General features: G+C 41.0%; 1 protein-coding gene across 1 annotated transcript in view; it reads left to right on the top strand.

The window, feature by feature from the left end:
- LOC141548519 (phosphatidylinositol-binding clathrin assembly protein-like) overlaps positions 1–20,527 on the top strand; it is a 42,377-nt gene extending 21,850 nt beyond the window's left edge. Inside the window, exons 15-20 of the mRNA XM_074277469.1 lie at positions 1,933–2,064; positions 2,395–2,422; positions 4,492–4,612; positions 8,128–8,184; positions 9,513–9,620; positions 20,379–20,527. Of these exons, the coding sequence (XP_074133570.1) occupies positions 1,933–2,064; positions 2,395–2,422; positions 4,492–4,612; positions 8,128–8,184; positions 9,513–9,620; positions 20,379–20,393 (461 nt within the window). The 3' untranslated portion in view covers positions 20,394–20,527. The remainder of the gene's footprint in view (positions 1–1,932; positions 2,065–2,394; positions 2,423–4,491; positions 4,613–8,127; positions 8,185–9,512; positions 9,621–20,378) is intronic.
- Positions 20,528–23,099: the final 2,572 nt, after the last annotated feature.

Here is a 23,099-nt window from a genome sequence, read left to right as displayed (position 1 = left end):
GGTTGTGACCCCTAGTTTAAGAAGCTGGGCTGAGGCAGCCCTAATTCAGACTAGAAATTGCACCTTCATTGGAAGGAGGGATTTCCCCCTCTAGAAGTTCTTAAACCAATAAGATCACAGGCCCCATCCCTATCACGATGGCTGATAACCTGCTATTCTTAAAGGCGAGAGTTTTCTGTATGTTTCCTGTTGTTTCAGGCCATAAGAAATGAGATGAGACCCCTGCCTCCCACGCTGGGCTCTCAGTCTTGTGGGCAATTGAATGTATGAAGTGGGTGGGCCTATCAAGTTGAGCTTTAAAGGATGGGTGGGAATTCAACAGGCGAAGAGGAAGGAGGTTGGAGGGGCTGTTGGCAGGCACATGCCAGGGCCAGGGAGTCCATGAAACAGAGGTGTAGGAAAATGAGCTGGAAAGGAGACCAGGGATGGAACCCATGAGCGGCAGCTTTCAAAGCCAGGCCTGGGAGTCTGGGAGTCCTTACTTAAGCAGACTGCACTTTGGAAACAGACAGGCAGTGACCTTTGCTGAGAAGGATTTCTGACAGCGAAATAAAAGGATGAGGAGAGATAGGAAGCTCTGCTAGAAAGACCTTGCAAAACACAGGCTCTAAGCCCTAGGGCTTATAGGATGGCAGTGGTAGAAGTGAGGAGAGAGAGCATTTCCAGCATGGGGGATCCGGCCATTGCAAAGGCCTGCAAGTGGTAGATGGGGAATATATATCGAAATAGCAGTCAGGCCGTTCTGATTGGAGTAGGAAATGGCCATGGGCACCATGAGGAGGAGTACTGTGAAATCAGGGTGGGAATTGAGGCTAGATTGTGAAGGGCTTTAGACGCTAAGGAGAGGAATTTGATTTTCAAGACATTAGGGAGCCACGGAGGCTTCCTGGGAAGGAGTGACCTGGTGACGGACTGTAAGAACATCACTTTGGCAGCTCCATGGAGTATGTGTTGGAGAAGGGTCAGATTAGAAGCAAAAAGAGATGCTCATGGAAGCAGACAGACGAAGGATGAGAGGAGAGATTGGAAGTGAAATCAACAAGACGTGACATTTTATTGGGTCTGAGGTGATGACCAGAATCCCAATCTCAGAGGCCTTTGTGCCATCCAGGGGGTATCCTGACAGAGGCCCATGTGCTATCCCGGGGGTATCTTGGGAGGACGGTGGTACCCTGTGCAGCAAGGCATTTTGGGTGTTCTTACACTCGAGATGCTCAGCTCAGGTGGCAGCCCAATGTTGTCTGAGGCATCTGTGGTCCCCCTTCCTTTCTTTGTGGTTTCTGGACATGAGCAATAAAGAGCAGGGATGGGGGAAGGGGGTGGAATATGATCTCGACGCTTGCTCACAAGGTATATTTAGACTCTAGTGTCTGGATGCAGCCAATTATCTAATCCTTGTCGGGAGAGCTGCTTTAGGGCCAATAATTCATAAACATAGAAAAATATGGACACCAACATAAATACCTCAGGACCTTAAATTCCTTCCCAGTATGCTTTGAGACAGCTCCCAGACTATTTATTAGTAGTAGACTTTTGCAATCATGGAGTGATTTCTATATTGCTTAGTTATAGGACCCTAGTCAGGTCACTTCAGCTGTTTGCCTCAGTTTCCTCATCTGCTTCCTCCCAGAGTTGTTGTGAAGCTCAAGTGACATCATCCATTTAGGATTATAAAAATATTAGCTTGAAAAATAAAAAAAACCCTTAAGACAGAAACCCAGAAAGTCTTTGGCTTACCAACTAGTAACAAATGGCTGTTCATGGACCTGTTTTTAAAGGGTTGGAAATCATGTCTGCCAGGCAAGTCTGTACCCCGCCCCCCAACGAGCCAAGAAGATGAGGCTCCCCCAGCCAGAGCAGAGAGCTGAGTCCAGCTCCACTGTCTTAAGACAAACTCTGCCAGGTCTGCTTCTGATTCTTGTCTGCTTTCAGGTCTGGACTTAGATAGTGCTGCCACCCCGTCATCATCAACTGCTCCAGAACAGAGGGAGGCTACCCTCAGTCAGCAGAGTGGCTCGATCCTTGGGAACGACTTGGACACCTCCCTTGCCAACCTTATGGGAAGTAAGTGCTCAGTTCACCATTTAAATTTAAACCTATTTTCATAACCCCCAGGAGGCGTCAGGCACTATCTTAAGCACTTATAAATCTCATTTGGTTCTCACAACAACCCAGGGAAGGAGGTGCTATTATGATTTTCCTTTTATAGATGAGGAAACTGAGGCAGACAGAAGTGAAGTGACTTGGCCAGGGTCACATAGCTAGAAAGTTTCTGAGGCTGGACTTGAACTCAGGTTTTCCTTCTCCACGCCTAATGCTCGGTGGCTGCCCATTGTGGCACCTTCTTGCACTTTAAAGAAAAGTGATATATTTTCTTTTGTTTTGTTAAAACAGATCTCGACTTTGGAACAAGCCCCAAAAAGTAAGTTGTTGTTGTTTTTTTAAAGGGTTGCTACTAGTCCAGTGTTGGAGAAGAGGCCCAAATGAAAGAACTTAAAGCTTGTTACAAGTTTAGTCCCAGAAAATCACTTATTAAAAGTCTTCAGCTTAGTTCTAAGACATTACCATGAGCAGGGCTGCCTGCCCAGGAGTTAAAATGGAGTGATGTAGGCAGTTGGGATTGTGGGACGGCATCTGAAAGGTTCAAACTTATCACAGGTGAAGAGCGCTTAATGATCCAATAACCATCAATCTACAGTTTAAAGGGCCTCATAGGGGAGGGCTTCATGTAAGACCCATAAAGGCCAAGAGGTGGATCCCAGCTGGAACTTGAACCCAGTGCTGCCACCTCCCAAACCAGTGTTCTTCCAGTGAAGCTTTTCCAAACATCCACCCACCATCCACCCACCCACCCACCCATCATCCACCTACCCATCCAGTCACCATCCACCCACCCACCATCCATCCACCCACCCACTATCCATTCACCATCCACCCACCCACCCACCATCCAGTCACCATCACCCACCCACCATCCAGTCACCATCACCCACCCACCCACCATCCAGTCACCACCAATCTATCCACCATTCATTTACCCATATCCTATATACCATTGCTCCCAAACAACATCATTTCACAATAATCTTGCAGGGTTCTTGTGATTTTGTAGCCAAACTCCCTTGAGCCTCATTCTTGGCTCGGTTGGCCAGGAGTCTGTGATTTGTCCCAGCCTGACCGCCCCTATCATCGCATGGGCTTTGGGCAACCCAGCTTTCCCCCTTCCATCATCCACCTACACAGTCCCTCCCCCATTGTCCTCTCTCTGAGCTCCCTATGCTCCCATGCTAAGTCCATGAATGAGCTAGCCCGGAGGAGGGGGACAGTCTCCCCTCTCCCGAGGGACCTAGACACTGGTATGGCATACCTGACACGGGCTTCACAAACATGTGATGTTAAGTAAAACCCCAATACAAGGAGCACTTTGGTCCCAGAGATGATGCTGGGGGGTTGAGGAGGGTGCTTCCCAGGCCTTGGCTAGGCTGGGCTGGACCGGGGTTCAATCAAGCAGAGTGGCCAAATTATGGGACCTTGGGCTGTGAATGAGTGATAGAGATCACAAAATTTGATGCCACTGATGGCATAGAGTCTTCACTTAATGAAACTATCAAGAAATGATATTTCAGAGTCAGGTCAAGGTCACATAGCTCCTCAGGTGTTCTAGCTCTAGCGATATTTGTGGAAATGACTGCTGGGAGGCTGTTGTGAAGCAGGTTCTCTCCCTGGAAAAAGGAAGGGGCTGATGGTACCCTGGTTGCAAGCTCAGGGGCTGCTGTCATGGCAGGACATCTTTCTTTGGAAGCAGGCTTTGGGTGAGTGGTGATAGGTATAGGCAGAGCAGTTCCCAGAGACTATCTCCTGGGTTAGAGAGACACTGGACCAGTTCAAGAACGCAAGCATTTAAGTACCAACTCTGGGAAAGGGACTGTGTTAAGGATCCAGCAGCCCCTGGCCTTGAGGAACTAGTACCATTTTTTTGGTTGGAATATAGGATACGCAAACTGGTAAGTAAATAAATGGTGGGGGGATGACGGGGCCAAAGAGAGATCTGGCCTGAGGGTTCTAGGACCCCTTGAGGGAAGGGCCAGAACACTGTCCAACAAGGTAGATCAGAGAGACTTGCCGAGAGTGATACCTGAGCTGAGGCTTGGGAGATGAGGAGGATTCCGATAGGCAGAGGCTAGTGCCATGCTGAATAAGCAGCAAATTCTGATGCGCTGAGCTGGGCCAGCAGGTGAGAAATGATTTTAAAGGACCTGACAGATGAGGAGAAATTTCAACAGAGGGGTGTGTGTGTGTGTGTGTGTGTGTGTGTGTGTGTGTGTGTGTGTGTACACACATATATAGTCTTTGTTAACTATATGTGGCATCTTACTTAGGGCCTAGCATGCCCAAATGCTTCATATAGCTAACTGCTTGGCTTCTCAGTTCATCTTCTCATTGTGATGAGGGCCACTATGTGAAAAGGCTCACTTATGTGTCTCATTTTAGATCTGACATCCAGTGGAATCAGCCTCCTGAAAAGAAAATGACGGGTGGAACAAACTGGCAGGTGAAGACAAGCACATCGACCACGTGGAATCCTGCCTCCATCTCTTCTGTTCCACAAGTGGTAATAGCTGCTCCCCACACATACACATGCTTGTTTTGGTTTTCAGTTGTTTGATTTTACTTGTTCCTCCCATGCATTAGGATACAGGGGAAAGAAACTATGTAGATCATGAAAGACAATTTTTCACATTTTTATTTCAAGTTTTGAATTGCAAGTTCTATGCCTTTCTCCCTTCCTCCTCCTCGAGATGGTAAGCAATCAGATATAAATTATATGTGTAAATTATGTAAAGCATTTCCATAGCAGTCCTTTTGTACAAGAAGACACAAAAGAAAAAAGAAAAATAGCCTGTTTAGATCTGTATTCAAAGAATAGCAGTTGTTTCTCTGAAGGTGGATAGTCTGCTTGTCATTAGTCCTTTGGGATTGTCTTGGATCATTGGATTGCTGAGAAGGTCTGTCATTCAAAGTTCTTCATGACGCAGTCTTGCTGTTACTGTGTATATTATTCTCCTGGTTCTTTTCACTTCTCTCTCTTTTTCCCCCTCTCCCAACCATCAGAACAGAACCGATTGCTCCCACATGCACTGTTTTTCTTATTTAACTTCCTCAAATGTGTCTGAAGACATTAAGGTTCGAAACACTTCTTTTCACATTTCACCCCATAATCCCCTCCACCACCAATAGAGCATTAACGCTACTTCATCATACAGCCCCTTCCAATCACTCAAATAAATTTACTTTTCTAGATTTCTCTGGATTTGTTTGGTTTGTATTTCAAAGTTTCTACTCAATTCTAGTTTTTTCATAAAAAAATTATTTAAAGTCCTCTGTTCTATTAAAGATTCATTTTCCCCTGTCAATATCAACACATCAGATTCAGTTTTATAGATAAATCACTCTTTGCTGTAAGTCCGTATCTTTTGTCTGAGATCTCCTCTTGTTTATAGTAGAACCTGCCAGGTCTTGTGTGATCTAGCTTGTTGCTCCTAAGTATTTGAACTGCTTCTTTCTTGGTGTTTACAGTATTTTTTTCTTTGACTTGGGAGCTTTGAATTTGGGCCATGTCATTTTTTTTGAGGACTTTTCTTTGTGTGTTTTCTTTCAGGAGAGGGTCAGTGGATTCTTTCCAGCTTCGCTTTGCTTTCTGTTCTAATAGATCTGGACCGTTTCCATTTTTTATTTCTTAGAATTCAGCATCCAGGAGGTTTGTTTTTAATCATGGTTTTCAAGAAGTCCAAAGATTCTTAAGTGATCTCTCCTTGACCTGTGTTCCAGATCAGGTGCATTTTTATATCAGCTTAGCTTTTGATTTTGTTTTACTTTGTCTTGCTATCCCCATGGAACCGTTAGTTTCTATTGATTTAGTATGGATTTGGGGAAGTCCGTTACTTGTGTGAAGTCGATTACTTTCTCTTCTAAGCTACTTATTCTCCAGAACTTTTATTTCATTTTTAATCTCTTGCTTCATTTCTTCTAGGTATTCATGTAGTCCTTGTGGAAAAAATGTTTTTTCCACTTTGAGTCTGCTTATAGCTGGAATAGCCTTATTATCTCCTTTGGGGGATGGCTGTAGATTTGGGCGATTTCTTCTTTAGTTCACTCCTATAAGCCCTGAACTGGTACCTCATGCCAGAGTCAGGTTTTAGCATCCCCTGCTATGCTTTTATTTGGGATGCTCAGCTCATCTCTTGGGCCTCTTAGGTCCCATTAGATCTTTGAGATTTGCAGCATTGAGTCTTCAGGGGTCTTTTCCTGTGGCTTCTCAGGACAGAAGGGGCCTTGGCTCCCGGGTGTCTGGCCTGTGTGGGGTTGAACCACCTCATTCTGGCGGCTGTTGTTGCTTCTTGAGGACCTTACTGTGAATTCCCACTTGAGGGATACCATATGCATGTGAGATATATATACACACACATATATATATATACACATACATATCTTTTATATTATATATGTTATGTATACTAATATATGTATCTTAAGTGAAACAGGAAGCTATATCTCTACCACTAGTGTTATGGAGGATCTTTTGCAAAGTCCAGATGAAAGAGGTTTCCCTGTAAAAAGAGGTAGGAGCTTTTTCTCCCCTCCCCCATGTCCCCTGATATATTCCTGACACACAAGACCTGTAGCCTTTGACACGGTTTGGCCTTTTTCAGGTCACTGGAGGGCTGCTCATGCACTTGTCTGCATTGGGGCTGGTTTTGTTGGTAGTTCTTTCTATTGCCTGTGGAGTTTTTTGATTAGTTTCAGGGTGGAAGAAGTCACGTAGAATGATTTCTCAATGGATTTCTTGATCGTTATTCAGTCTGCTATAAAGTTCAGATTTTTAAGGAGTTTAGGCCCAAACAATAGAACTGGAAACAGTGGGAGCAGACCACAGACAGAGCCAGCTCTGCCTTATCAGCTAGAATGAGTCCAGAACGGAGCGAGCAGTTCTCAGAAGTGATGACGGTTGACATAGAAGAAAGTGTTTTGGGCCTGGTTTTCTTAAACAGAATTGAAACAAGGAGTGGAATTGTGGCAGAATATCTTGATTCCTATGAACCCGGATGTTTAAGTCTTCTTAGAAATGTGATCTAACTGTATAAATATGGATACATATATTAGATTTAACATATATTTTAACATATTTAACATGTATTGGACGACCTGCCATCTACGGGAGGGGGGTGGGAGGAAGGAGGGGAAAAGTTGGAACAGAAGGTTTTACAAGGGTCAGTGCTGAAAAATTGCCCACGCATATGATTTGTCAATAAAAAGCTATAAGAAAAAAAAAAAAAAGAAATGTGATCTCTAACTTACATGAACTGGTGCTAAGTGAAATGAGGAGAACCAGGAGATCACTGTACACAGCCACAAAAGATCCATATGAAGACCAATTCTTATGGATATGGCTCTTTTTGACAGTGAGATGATCCAGGCCAGTTCCAATGATCTTGCGATGAAGAGAGCCATCTACACCCCAGATAAAGGACAGTGGGAACTGAGGGTGAATCACAATGCGGCATTTTCACTCTTTTTTGTTGTTGTTTGCTTGCATTTTGTTTTGTTTCTCATTTTTTCCCTTTTGATCTGATTTTTCTTGTGCTGTACCATAATTATAAATATGTATACATATATTGGATTTAACACATTTTTAACATGTTTAACATTAAAAAAAAGATATAATTAGACATTTAAGATGCTATGGCATCAATTAATTCATTGGTAACCAAAATCAATAAATATTTAGTACCTTAAAAGAAAAAGAAATGTGATCTCTATTGGTAGGCACCCAGATAGTTGAGAGAACCAAGAAGGTCTGCGCTCGAGTCCTTCTATTCCTAACTCTGGCCACAGGCATCTGATCAGGCCTCTAAGTCTAGAAGTTGCATATGAGGTATCACACTGCAACAGTAGAGATCATTTTCCTACTGGAAGTTCTGTCCACTAATGAAATCACAGTTCTAGGCTTCCCCCTCCCCTGAAAAAAGAAATATTCTAGAAAAATTTTTCATTTCCTTTAACTTCATTAGTGCTAATCGAGTGAATTGTATATAATGCTATAATCTTTTTTTATTGTTATTATTTCAGATGCCTGTCCCCATGTCCTATCCAATGCCCACCCATCAGCTGCCTGTATATGGCATGGTAAGAAGCCCTGTAGCCTGAGTATGAGAGAAGTAGAACTGAGATCCATTATTGACATTATGGGAGTCACGACAACACTGGAAAATCAAGGGGCCTGGGACGTCCCTTCCCCTGAGTCCTAATGGTGGTGAATACTGTGTCGGGAAGGCCTTGGTAGAGGTTTCGGCCTCTGAGATAGGAGGAATTTAAACACTCCTTGACCTTTCCTCTAAATAATCCCTTTCCATTTTCTCACTTCATGCCAAAATGACTGTGTACAATCTGTTCATTTAATAAACCTTTCTTTTTATCATGCAAAAAGAGAGAGGAGGGTTAGCATATCTAGGCTGATTGTTTTTGTGGCCTGTGCTCTCAGCTGGATACTTGGAAAAGCAGGCTCTGTTCGGTGTCAGGGCCTCAGAGGCAAAGGACAAACCTTGGTTCCCTGCTGCCTCTCAAGGGCCACAACTGGAAGTGGAGACTGGTTTTTTCATCTTTAGTAATGAGCTAAATCAGTAAGTAGCATTAGTAAAGAAACTATGGCCCACCAAGAAAAAAGTAGACAAAGTAGATGGATGTCAGAGAAAGCCAGCCATGAGAGAAGACCCTTAGGCAGAGCGGCCTGGGGGCCTTTGCTTAGGAATAGCTACTATGAAGACAAGCCATGTGCAGATAAGAGAAAAATGACTTGGCCAGTCTGGTGCATCTTTTACAAAGATTTCTGATCTACTATGGTGCTTTGTTTCTCCTTACCTGCTTTTTCACTCTTGGTTGTTTGTGACTTTGGGGATCTTGTACTCCGAACTGCATTGGGGGGGTACCCGGAGGATTGCTTAGTTAGAGGAGCCAAAAGGGAGGAATTCAAGATGGCAGCCCAGAAGTACTGGATGCTTGTGAGAGCAAGAGAACCATGACTTGCTCCTGTTTCTTTAGCTGGGGCTTCACAGTTACAGCAACCCCAGGACATTGGGGTTCGATTTAATCAGCATTTAGTAAACAGCCATTCTGGGCTGGGCTGTATGCCACCTATTGAGGATGCAAAGACAATACTAATGATAGCCAGCCTTTATTAAGCATTTGAAGATTTGCAAAGTGCTTTATGAGTATCGTCTCATTTGATCGTTACAAACGAGCTGGTGGTGCCTTCTTTTTTGTTGTTTCTTCTTAAGTTTCGAATATGGGCTATTTGGCTTGCTTCGTATGTCTTCCAGCTTGGTCTACAGCATGTGGTTTGTGGGAGATGTGCTGTTGCTTTTCTTGACATTGTATATTTTATTGGGAGAACTGTTCACCTCACCTTTCTCCCCCCTACTGTTTCACGTTTTCTTTTTGTCCTTTTCAACTCACAGGTACAGACGCCCCTGGGAGCCGTCCCCCTCGTGACTTCCCAGCCCTTAATTTATGCACAGCCAGGCCTAAGGACCACTAACCCTTTTGCTCCTGTCTCTGGATCCCAGGTATGTAGGAGTTTGGAGAAGGGGCATCTGAGTCAAGGTTGTGAAGTCAATTGTGTGCCAGCATCAACAGAGTACCTGGGGAGAATAGATATAGTAAAAGATACTTAACTTTGGAAAAGGAAAGGGCTTCCTTTCTTCATTGGATTTCTCAGTGTTCATGGTTTGGGTGCTTCTGGGATGTACTCCTGTTTGGACAAGAAGGAACACTCATTCTGCTATCTTCATTAGTATATTTAATTAGTCCATTGGTATCAATTACACCATTGTGCAAAACTGAGCTGCTCTCATCACATCAGGGACCTTCAGGTGGGCATTTTTTCTTAAGTCATAAAGTATTTCTCTTCCTCCTCCCCACCTCCCTCTGTTCACTAAAATGGAAAGCCGTATAGAATCTTGTATCCTAGAAGCAGAGTCAAGAAAAAACAAATCCCCACCTTAGCCACACCCACAAATGGCTGTTCTTGTCTGTTCTTTGAGCCCTTCATTTCTTTGGGAGAAGGTGAGCTGTTGCCCACCATTAGTGCTCTGGAAGTCATCATGTTGATCAGTCTTTAATAATCGTTTGTTTTGACAGTATTTTAAGTACTCTAGAAGTTATTCTTTTGTTTCTGCTCACTTCTTTCTATATTAGTTTGGAATTGTGCTTAGTCATTGTATTGATCAGAGTCCTTAAGTCTTTTAAGGTTGATTCTCTTTACAGTATTATTGCTGTGGTGGAAATTGTTCTCTTGGTTCTTCCCACTTTATTTTGCATAAATTCATACACATCTTCCCAAGCTTTTCTGAAACCTTCTCTTTACCATAGCCCGATAATATTCCATCACAGCCATGTACCTCAACTTGTTTAGCCTAATTGATGGGCATTCTCCTCAATTTCTCGCTTTTTGCCACCACAGAAAGAGCTGCCATAAATAATTTTTGGTACAAATAGATCCTTTTCCTTATTTTTTTTAAAAAACTTCTTTGGGCTTTAGAAATGGAAGTGATATTACTGAGTCAAAAAGTATTCACAATTTAGTAATTGGGAAGGCACAGCAGCAAATTATTTTGCTGGAGTAGTTCATAGTCCATCTGATATGGACACAGCCCCTCCAACATTTGTTATTCTTTTTTACTAATCTTTACTAATTTTTATTTTTTATCTTTACTAATTTGATGGGTATGAAATAGGCCTCAGAGTTGTGTTGATTTGTAGTTCTCTAGTTATTAGTGAGTTGGAACATGTTTTCATATAGCTCTAGAGGTAGCAGATTTTGTCAGGTAGTGAGACCTCTCCCCCTCCCAGGAGCCAAGGTCTTTAAGTTTATTTTATGTTCTGCATCATCCATCATTCTCTCTGTTTCCTTCTAAATTTTTTTTAACAGTTAGAGCTTTCTAGCGTGGTTTGAGATCTGATTCTGCTAAATTCCCTTCCTTTTCATTTTTTTTTCATTATTTCATCTGATATTCTTGACCTTTTGTTCCTCCTGAGGAATTCTATTACTGCTTTGTTGTCAAACTCAAGCAGAAATGGGGGCCATATATTGGCTTAGTTTTAAAATGTAATGTTACATAGGTTTTATTGTATTTTATTTCCCTGGTGAAATATTTCCCAGCTAAATTTTAATCTGTATGGTTCCATGTTGGATGCCTCTGTCAAGTAATTCTTTGATAATTTAATTGTCATGGCATGGAATGAGGAAACTTATTTAAGAAGTGCTGTCATTTTGATGATGCTGGCTCAGCCTAAGCCTGGCCTTTATTTTCACCTGTTGGTGATTCCCTCCCCTGCTTTTTGCAATGGTGTCAACCATCCATCATTTGCCTGGAAGCCCTCATCCTGTCTATTTTTCCCTGTTGACGTAGACATAGAGCTGCCCTTTATACTATTCCCTTTCTTCTTGACAACAGTGAGACTTGCCTTGTAACAAAGAAAAACAATTAAACAGACAACAGATAGGGCAATTATGAATCATGGGGAATGATAAGGACTCATAGTCCCACATCCTCCACAGTTCTTCCAGCTAAAGTATCTTCTTTCCAAAACTGACCATCAATTAATATAATTATCTTGCTGGCTGACATGGCTCTCTGTGAGCTTGCATGTCTAAATAATTTTTTAAAAGTACATATTCAGTACCTTTTATGTTTCTGAATTAATGGATATTCCTGGGCGGTAAGAAATGAAGAAAGGGATGGATTCAGAAAAACCTTGGAAGACGTATGAATTGAGGCAGAATAAAGTGAACAGAATCCCAAGAACCATTGATCCACAGACAATGACATCAAAAAGACAAACAGTTCTGATCAAAGCAAGGCCAGAACTGTGTGCAGAGGAACCAGAGTGAAGCCTATGAGACTCAGAAGCAGAGTGAACATGTGCACTTTGTGACATGGCCAGTTAGGGGAGGAAGAAGTTGAAGGGAAGAGGTGGGAAGGCTAATGATAGTGATAGAAAATCAGAAAGAACAAAGAAATGCCTGGAAGACAATGAACAGAAGGAAGAAGTGTGGTTGCCCCTTCCCTCCATTGGTGACGACCTTCTTCTCTACCCTTGGCAGATATCGCAGAACATTTTGTTCTGTACTTTTTAAATGATTTCTCTTGACTTTTGTTATTTTAGAGGAAACTTTTGTGTCCTGCTTTCTAGAGCCCCCACACTGGGATGATTAAATATACAGTCCTAGTGGAGAAGTGATAAGACGGAACTCCTGAGGATGGTGGGAAAATGGAGTCTGTTTATTCCAAGAACTTTCCCTTTTTTATACCCTCATACCCTTATGTAACAAAACAATGGGCATGCGCCCAATATATACTGCACAAGTTGGACCACATGAGCAACTTGCTATTGTATGTAGTTTGCCACCTGGTATCACTATCCCTCTGCTTCAGTCTCAACACAGGTTGTCATTGCCCCCTGACTTCTCAGGAAGGCCGAGATCCCTCAGGGGAGATGGGAAGCCCAACCAGACATTGTCAGCAGGTTCCATTCGGGCTGAAGGGTCTTATACCTCACCCAGAGTTTCCCCACTGACTGTGACCCCCTACAAACTTTACATTATTTTCCCTTATTCTGTTATGTAACCTCATCTCATCTTTGGGGCCAAACTTATTCTTTGATTTCCTGACGTTCATTTTTGATCATTCTGTAGTTTATTTCTGGATTGTTCTTTGAATTGACATTGTCGTAGTCATTGTGTAGCTTGTCTTCTTGATTCTGCTGGCTTCCCTCTGCATCAGTTCATGTAGCTCTTTCTAGGCTTTTCAGTATCTATCACAGACATCATTTCTTACAGCATAGTTACAGTCTATTACATTCATGGACCACAGTCTATTGAGCCATTCCCCATTCTATGGGCATATGCTTTGTTTCCAATTCATTGACATCACCAAAAGTGCTGCTCTAACATTGTAGATATACATAAAGACTTTCTTTTTATTCATGGCCTCCTTGAGGGATATGATTAATAATTGAATCTCTGGGTCAAACGATATAGACAATTCTACTATTTTTTTTGCACATGGTTTTATCACATCATAGCTCTACCAATAATGTATTAGTGTGCTGTATTTCTGCCATGCCTCCCAGATGAACTATTGCCATACTGCTGACCAGTTTGCTGGCCATGAATGAAAACTTTCAAGTGGTTTGGATTTACATTGCTCTTCTTTTTAGGGATTTGGAACAACATACATACTCATATATGTGTATGTTATACATATTTGTGTGGGTAGATGCATACATATGCATACTGTGCCAAGAAAAGCCTAAATGGGGTCATGAAGAGTCCAACATGACTGAAAAATTATTGAATAACAGCATATATGCACACATATAACACACGGGTTATGTACTTATATGTGTGTATGTATCATATATGTATAGATGTTAGCATGTGCATGTGAGTTGTCAATATCTTGGATAACAAACCCTTATCTGAGAAATTTGATACAAACTCTTTTCCTTTTTGGCTACTCCTCTCCCTGTCCTAGATGCATTCATTTTGCTTGTTTCTAATTCTTGAGTCTCATGTAATTGGAATTATCTTCATTCTTTTGTTTTGCCTTTGTCCTTTTTTGGTGACCCAATCTCTCTCTTGGCCATGGTTGTGGCAGGCATATGGTCTGCTTCTCATCATCTTTGTTGTCACTCTTGAGCGTTCAGATCAATACTTAGTGTGAATTGAGTAGGAAACATGCTATTTGCTCTAAAGTTGGTCTAAGGCTCATTTTGGCCAACCTGCTTTGCAGTTTTCCCAGTAGTTTTAGCCGACAGGGAGTTCTTTCCAAATTTGCTTCATCTAACTCAGTTCCAATTGATCGATGACGGACAGAATCAGCTACACCCAGAGAAGGAACACCGGGAAAGGAATGTGGACTACTTGCATTTTTGTTTTTCTTCCCAGGTTATTTTTACCTTCTGAATCTAATTCTTTGCAACAACAACAACAACAACAACAAAAATTCGGTTCTGCACACATAGATTGTATCTAGGATATACTATAACATATTTAACATGTATAAGACTGCCTGCCATCTAGGGGAGGGGGTGGAGGGAGGGAAGGGAAAAGTCAGAACAGAAGAGAGTGCAAAGGATAATGTTGTAAACAATTACCCATGCATATGTACTGTCAAAACAAAAGTTATTATTATAAAATGAATTTTAGAAACCCAACAAAGTAATTTGCTTCCAAGCTTATCAAATTCAGGCTTTTTCTGATTCTCCCTTGTCTATCTAGTCTTTGATAATTACTGATTTATAATATAGTTTAAGATCTGAAAGTGCTATTTCCTCTTTTTATTCTTTTTTTTTTCATTATTTTCCTTAATATTCTAGATCTTTAGATTTCCCAATGAATCTTCTTATTTTATCGAGTTTTATAAAGTATTCCTTAAATCTGTTTGGCATAGCATTAAAATAGTAAATTAACTTTAGTAATTCCTTTATTCATATTTTTTCAGATAAAGAGTTCTTGTATTTTGTCAAAAGCTTCTATTAATAGTATCATGACTTGTATTGTTTTTATTAACATGATCTAGTAGTTTTCCTAATAATGAAGCAGCCCTGCATTTCTGGTGTAAATCCAATGTGGTTATAATGTATAGTCTTTTTAATATGTTTTAGCCTCTTTACTAGTATTTTATTCAATATTTTTATATTGATATTCATTGGCAATAATGGTCTATAGGTTTCCTTCCATATTAATTTAGGTACCAGGACTATATATGTGTCAAAGAAGTCGGAGTTTAGATTTCCTATTTTGGCAAACAAATTAATAATATGAAATGCTTGATAGAATTTGTTTGTAAATCTATTTTTCCTCTTTATGGCTTGTTTAGGTTTTTTTCTGAGATTGAGTTATTTAAATTCTCTATTTTTGTTTATTTAATGTAGATGATTTATATTTTTAAAATATTCACATTTCATTTGTTATCAATTTTATTGATGTATAATTGAGCAAAATAATTTTTAATAATTTATTTCTACATAAGTTACTTGACCTTTTAGTGCTTTGTGTACTTTCTAAGAGGGAGTTTCCTCATCTTGAGGTTACCCATATTTAAAAAAACTTTAAGTTCAGTCTCTGTCTCTATACCTAGTTTTTTATTAATAGCTTTTTATTTTTTTTATTTTTTATTATGGCTTTTTATTTACCAGATATATGCATGGGTAATTTTACAGCATTGACAATTGCCAAGCCTTCTGTTCCAAATTTTCCCCTCCTTCCCCTCACCCATTCCCCCAAATTGCAGGTTGACCCATACATGTTACATATGTTAAAGTATAAATTAAATACATTATATGCATACATGTTCAAAGTTATTTTGCTGTACAAAAGGAATCGGACTTTGAAACAGTGTACAATTAGCCTGGGAAGGAAATCCAAAATGCAGGTGGACAAAAATAGAGGGATTGGGAATTCTAGGTAGTGGTTCATAGTTAATTCCCAGAGTTCTTTCGTTGGGTGTAGCTGGTTCAGTTCATTACTGCTCTATTGGAGCTGATTTGGTTCATCTCATTGTTGAAGAGGGCCACATCCATCAGAATACATACAGTATTGTTGTTGAAGTGTATAATGATCTCCTGGTCCTGCTCACTTCACTCAGCATTGGTTCATGTAGGTCTTTCCAGGCCTTTCTGAAATCATCCTGCTGGTCATTTCTAACAGAACAATAATATTCCATAACATTCATATGCCATACTTTACCCAACCATTCTCCAGTGGATGGGCATCCACTCAGTTTCCAGTTTCTAGCCACTACAGAAAAGGCTGCCACAAACATTCTTGCACATACAGGTCCCTTTCCCTTCTTTAAAATCTCTTTGGGATATATTTTTATTTTTTTTTAATTTTTTATTTTCAAAATACATACCAAGATAGTTTTCAACATTCACCCCTGCAAAACCCTGTGTTCCCTCTCCCTCCCCTCACCCCACTTTCTCCCCCCAGACAGCAAGCAATCTAACATTCGTTAAACACATGTAGTTCTTCTCGTCTAACTAATGCCAATTGGTTCTTATTCCTAGGCCTATCAGAGAGAAACTGGTAAATATGATCTGGTAAGATTATTATCTGCTTTGAGGTCCCCAGAATCCTCTGGCTGCTATCTCATAGGGAAGTAGTTTTGTTTTGTTTTTTGTTTTTTTTATGCTTCAGTTGCAGTTTATTTTTTTTAATTTTTTTAAATTTTATTTATTTATAATTTTTTGACAGTATATATGCATGAGTAATTTTGTTTAAACATTATCCCTTGTATTCATTTTTCCAAATTATCCCCTCCCTCCCTCCACTCCCTCCCCACGTGACAGGCAATCCCATACATTTTACATGTGTTACAGTATAACCTAGATACAATATATGTGTGTAAATCCAATTTTCTTATTAGACGTTAAGTATTGGATTCCGAAGGTATAAGTAACCTGGGTAGATAGACAGTAGTGCTAACAATTTACATTCACTTCCCAGTGTTCCTTCTCTGGGCGTAGTTATTTCTGTCCATCATTGATCCACTGGAAGTGAGTTGGATCTTCTTTATGTTGAAGATTTCCACTTCCATCAGGATACATCCTCATACAGCATTGACGTGTACAGCGATCTTCTGGTTCTATTCATTTCACTCAGCATCAGTTGATTTAAGTCTCTCCAAGCCTCTCTGTATTCCTCCTGCTGGTCATTTCTTACAGAGCAATAATATTCCATAACCTTCATATACCATAATTTACCCAACCATTCTCCAACTGATGGACATCCATTCATCTTACAGTTTCCAGCCACTACGAAAAGAGCTGCCACAAACATTTTGGCACATACAGGCCCCTTTCCATAGGGAAGCAGTTTTAAAGCACAACAGAGCACCTGAGAGTTTTGGGGAACAAGCTTAGACTTTATTTACATGGTTCACAGCTACTCTATGACCTCCTGCACCTATCTCAGTACTTGCTCCTCCAGGCCAAGCTCTAGATGGTAAGAGAGAAAGTGTTCTTCCTGCCCAGAGTTTATATAGGGTCTATGAGGTCACAGACAAGCTAATCGATGATGGTTACATCCTGAACTTGACTAAGATTTCCAACCGAGATCTAGGTTCCCGCCATGTCTGGAGGTCCCACCCATGAAGGAAGTCCCTAAGTACTCAACTCCAATCACATCCGGGGACCTCAGAGACCATTGCCCCACTTACATCTCAGTTGCGCTTGTCTGAGCTTTCTAGGACCCTTACAGTTCTTCTATACATATTCCCACACTTGTGCTGCACAAGAAAAACCAGATCCAAAAGGGGAAAAAGCAAACATACACAAAAGGTGGCTTCACTCATATGTGTATTTCTTTATGTTCCCATTCACCAATCTTCAGAAGTTTCTCATATCTACTTATTCAGGTCCTTGACTTCTTTCTTGTTTGTTGCTGTGTTTTGTTTTGATTTTTTTTTAGATTGTTGTTATTGAGTGTGTGTATGTGTGTGTGTGTGTCTGAAAGGAGACATTTAAGTCTCCAACTGTCTTTTTGCTATTTATTTCTTCTTGTAATTTGATTAAATTTTCCTTTAAATATAGTGATGATATACCATTTGGGGTGTGTGTGTGTGTGTGTGTGTGTGTGTGTGTGTGTGTGTGTGTGTGTGTGTAAGATATTGATGTATTTTTTTATCTATGGTGCCTTTAATTAATGTCTTTTAATGTCTATTTTTTCTACTGCTTTGTCTAAGATCATGATTGCTGCTCTCCAAATTAAAATTTTGCCTGAGGCACACGAAATTCTTCTCTAGCCCCTTATTTTAATTCTCTGTGAATCTTTTTGTTTCAAGTGGGTTTCTAGTAAACGATCCATTCTGCTTTCTAATTCACTCTGTTCCCTTCCTCCACTTTATAAGAGAGCTCATCCTCTTCATGTTTATTGTTATGATTGTTAATTTTTAATATTTTCCCATCATCTCCTCTTTAACTTACTTTTGTCTTTCTCTTAATCCCCCATTTATAAAGAAGATAGAGGTGAAATTGAAAATAGTCTGTTCCGTCTCCTCTATTCTTCCTCTTTCCTGCACCTACTGGACCCTTTGATTGCTTCTTTCATTTTCATCCTCTTTATTAGAAATCCTCCAAAAGGGAAATATTTAAGATCCCTCTGCAGACATATATCTGGTCTTGTCCATAGGTTTTCTAAAAGAGGAGCTTTGGGGAAAAACTGCCTAATTTCTTAATTCCCTGGAATAATACACCTACTAAGTGACTAGAGCAGGAAAGGATCTGAGAGCTTTGTTCAGTTTATTAATGATAATGTTAATAGTAATAATAATTATCACTGGTATTTAGGCTAGGTGCTATTATCCCACAGGGAATAGATTGCATGGTCTGAAGTAAGATGAACCCGAGTTCAGATCCAGCCGTAGGCACTTTGTAGTTGTAGGCTGTGTTCAAGTCTCTTCACCTCCTTCTACTTCACCTGCCATTTGGGGGCAATAATAACCTCCCTCCCAGATTTGTTGTGGGGATTGAATGAATTAATATAAATGTAAAATGAATGAATGTAATATAAATTACAAATGTAAAATGAAGTTTGTAAAGCCCAGTACCTGGTACCAAGTAAATGCTTATTCCCTTCCTCTCTTTCCATTTTGCAGATGAAAAAACTAAGGCTGAGAGAGGTTAAATCACTTGTCCAGGGTCACCCAGCTAGTAATTATCTGACACAGATACTGAGTCCAGTACTATATGTACTCAGCTGCCTGGTTAAAGCTGTTCTCTGTTTTGTTTAATAATTTTATTATTGGCACGATTTTGCTTCAGTGTTATGTCTATAGTGATGTTGATAAGGTTTAGATTTAGGGAACCAAAATGAAACTAGGGTTTCTGGTGATCAGGGAGTTAAATAAGCTCTAGTGGAAGGTTCGGGGTTCAGGGAACCAAAGGGAGAGGTTTGGCTCCCCTGCAACCCCTTGGGATTCGATACAAGGATAGGGAGTTTGGGGACTCCCTTCTGGTGGCGCAGAGGTTCTCTGTAAAGGAATTTACAGACCTGAAAACCTAGATTGATAAGAGGTTTACTAGGGGGATTGGAAATAAGGTTAGAAATCCTGACTGAGAGACAAAGTTTGGGTAAAAAATAGGTGAGGGTAAAGAGAAGGTGGCACTGGAAAGAGTATTCCAGTGGACAGAGGCTCCTTGGCATAGCATGGCATGGCCTAGCATGGCATGTTTGGAACCTCTGCAAAGAGAGGGTTTTAGTTTGGCTCTTTTATAATAGGGGGCTTTGGCTACAAGCTGAAGGGGGTGGAATCCCAAGTTGGCTCCTCGATGGGTTTCAGCTTGAGCTGGAATTTGAATTTAATTCAATGGATTTCGGGACAGAGTCGACCCCACCCAGATAACTAAGATGAAATTGTTTGTCCTTTGGGGCGGGGTCCCTCACTGAGGCACAGTTGAAGGAGATTTTCTCCTTCAAGGATTTTCAGAGTTTCGGGGTCCCCTCTTTAATGTAAAGTTTCCCTTTCTTTCAGTCATAGATTTGGAACTGGAAGGGTTCTTGAAACCATCTAATCCGATGCTTTCATTTTCCCAATGAGGAAATTGAGGTCCCAAGAAAATGACCTAGACTTGCTTAAGGTCACATTTTAAGTATCAGAGCCCAACCAAGAGACCAGATTTTCTCAGTCCAGATCCAAGTTCAATCTGATCTATCTTAAGGCTTCATTTTTAAGAGCTGTTGAGACTTGGGGAGCCAACAAACAGCACATATTTGGAGTTGGTGAAAAGAAAAAAATGGTAGTGATAGGTTAACTTCAAACTAGAAGAAATGGGTCAAAATGATTTACTTTTTGTATTTTTCTCTCTCCTTTCTGTCTCTCCCTCCCTCCCCCTTCTCCCTTCCTCTCCTTTTCCTCCTTTCTTCCTTCTTCCTGTTTTTCTCCTCTCCTTGTTCCTTTTCTCTCCTTTACTTCATCCACCCTCTCCCTATTTCTCTCCCCCTTCACCCTCATCTCTCTTTTCTCTCTCTTCTTTTGGCCTTTTTCTCTCTCCCCCATCTCTTTCTTTCTTTGTGTCCTTCTTTTCTCTTACCTCCCTTTCCTTCCTCTCCTCTCTCTGTCTCTCCTCCTGCCTTTCTTTCTGTCCCCTTATGTCTCCTCTCCCTTTGTCTTTCTCTCCTTCTACCGATGTCTGTCCCCTCTCTCCCCACTTCCTCTCCTCCCATCACTTTCTCTTTCTGTCTTCCTATTTCCCTTTCTCTTTCTCTCCTGCTCTCTCTCCCTTTCTCCCCTCCTTCTTTCCCCGCTTTTTTTCCACAGAGCCACTTCATGTAGAGCTCCAAGGACAGGAGATATGCTAACAACTCACCATGGGCACAAAGAAGAGGAAATGAACAATCGCCTTTTGGGTAGCATAGGGTTAGAACCAGGGCAGTCTTTTCCAGTGTAATAAAAACCGAATAACCATTCCAGTGATCTTGAGATTCTTATTGATCATCATAATGGTGTGAAATACAGTTTTTGAACTCAAGAAACCTTTCAATGGCAAGTAAAGTCTTCAAGCTGGAAAGGGAAGGAGGAAGAAGTGGGTAAGGGGAGAAGGGGGAAGGAAAATGGACATTATCCATTTGCAGATGAACTGAGCAGAGATTGGGAATAGAATATTGCATCTGATTTCCACTGCTCCCACGTTTTCTCTAGAAGGCACAACCACATAACACTGATTGATCACAACTCCCTGAAGTATACACACGTTTATGAAGAACTGATTCCAAACATTTAAGGAGTTGCAGAAACTGTTTTCTTAGGACATTTCTTTACAACAAACCCTTAAGATTGTGCAGATTCTTTTATTACTTTACAATTTTATTAACCAGACATCTTCAATTCCTGGACTTGGGGCCAGGGCCTTTGCTATACAGAGATTTCCCCATTTATTTGTTGCAGTAAGTTTGGCTGATTTGAACAGTTGGGTAGTTTTTAAAATACAGTATTAATGAGCTTAAAACATGGGGAAATTAGGGTTTCCATGCCATTCAGCCTTAAAATATCATTTTGCATGCCACATTAAAGTAAGAAATTATTTTTAAAAAACTAAATAATGTAAATATAACCTTTGAAACACATTATCTCTGTAATGCTAGTCTTAAAAATAGTCTATTAAGGAGTTCACACACCTTTTACACTGGACAGCGCCTTTAAATAAGAGTTTACTAAATGTTAATGCCACTACCTATCTAGCCAGTTATATACAAATGATTTAGAAAGTTAAATAAAATTTAATATTAATTAAAATGGCTAATTAATCATGATGTGGGCTACTTAGATAATAAAAAGTTTAACTGCATTAATAGAACTTTGTGTGCAAACTTTCTCGTTTTCATAGCCTGCTTTTGGACCCCTAAAAGAACAACAAAATGAAACTATCTGTTTGATGAATGGATAAATATTCCTTTTTCATTATTCACACTCTCCAAGTTGGCAGAGAAGCCACTAGCATTATTGTGGCTTTGAGTAATGCTCTGTATGTATCCAACTGGGCCCATTGTCCTACTTCAAAATGTTTAGAAACTTTTCTCACCAATGTTGCTCTTTGAAATGTACTACACATTCATTGTGGTGCCAGGAATAAAATGCCCATACCTAGAAGTAGATGCTCAAACTTAAACATTTAAAAATCATTTTATAGCCATATGAATTTGCCATTTTTAACTACTAACTTGTAAAAGTAAAACTGAATGAGACCAATCCACTGGCTCCCTGCTTTTTAAAAAATGACATGAAGTTTCAAGATCTGCTGAAGTTTGGGCTCAACATATCAAGCTTTAATGGAAATTCCTAGACTTTTCATGTGGCTTTAGGCAGACTGACCTCCCAGGTAACCGCCATCCCCTCAGTCTCCTTTGCATTTGCACCAGCTTTCCCTCTTTCCTGAATGCACTCCCTTTTCACCTGCATTTCAAGGTCTCATTAGCTTCCTTCCAAGTTGAGCTCAAATGCTCCTCTCCTGTTCTCGCTGTCCTCACTGTTCCAGCCGGCAGAGATCCTTTGGCATGCCAGGCATAAGGCCGCCATGTTTGGAACCTCTGCAAAGAGAGGGCTCCAGTCTGGCTCTTTTATAAAGAGAGATTTAGCTAAAGGGGCCCGTGGGTGGAGTCCCAGGTTGGCTCAGGTCCTATGGGAGAACCCAGATCTCCTATTGGAATTCAAAGGGCTGCCTCGGACCAGGATGATTTGTGGATCAAAGGTCCTAGCTTCCTGAATTGTTGATGCATCAGCTCGGAGGGGCTGGGAATCACAAAGGAATAAATCCATGTGAAAGGAAGTTTCTTAAAGGGACCACAGCCCTCTTCCAGCTCACTGACTGCATGCCCATCACTCTCTGCTGATACCTAGCTAACCCCTAGGGGCCTCATAAATACTTGCTGAATATTGAAAATCAACTATTTTGCCAAGTTTCGCCCCCTCATATACACCTTAGCCTTAGTTTTGGCATCTATAAAATTAGAAATACTAACATTCATGGGGGTTTAGTAGACAGCTGTAAAGCATCTTTGTCAATAGATTATTTGAAGCTACCTGGATGGGCTACAGCTTCTCATCAGAAAAATTATTGTAAGCTATTTTCTAAACCCACTTCATTCCCATCTTCGGTTCGAGCAGACATGTGTCCCCAAACAAAAGAGATTGTGCCAGTGGAAGGGCTGTTTGCCCCAGAAGGGGCTCAGCCTTGACACGGCTTCATCCTGGCATGGGGCACGAATGGACCCACGGAGCCCAGCTGGGGAGCCCATCGCCAGGGATGGCAAAGAGGCATCTCTTCTTGCCCCGCCCCGCAGAAATAGGCCCAGGCCGCCTTTTCTCCCTCCTCTCTTACAGCTGGGGGCACCCTTGGGGATTGGGGTAGGAACGGGAGAGGGTGCTTGGTTACGGTACAGTTTCGGGCTTTCCCGGGGCGCAGGGCAGGCTCACGGGTCACGGGTGGGATTCTAACTCAGGCTTTCCCGGACCTATCCAGGAGGCCTCGCGGGCAAAATAGGA

The sequence above is a fragment of the Sminthopsis crassicaudata genome, chromosome X (genome assembly GCF_048593235.1).
Source record: "Sminthopsis crassicaudata isolate SCR6 chromosome X, ASM4859323v1, whole genome shotgun sequence".
NCBI classification, from domain to species: Eukaryota; Metazoa; Chordata; class Mammalia; order Dasyuromorphia; family Dasyuridae; genus Sminthopsis; species Sminthopsis crassicaudata.
This window is presented reverse-complemented; position numbering and strand designations above follow the sequence as displayed.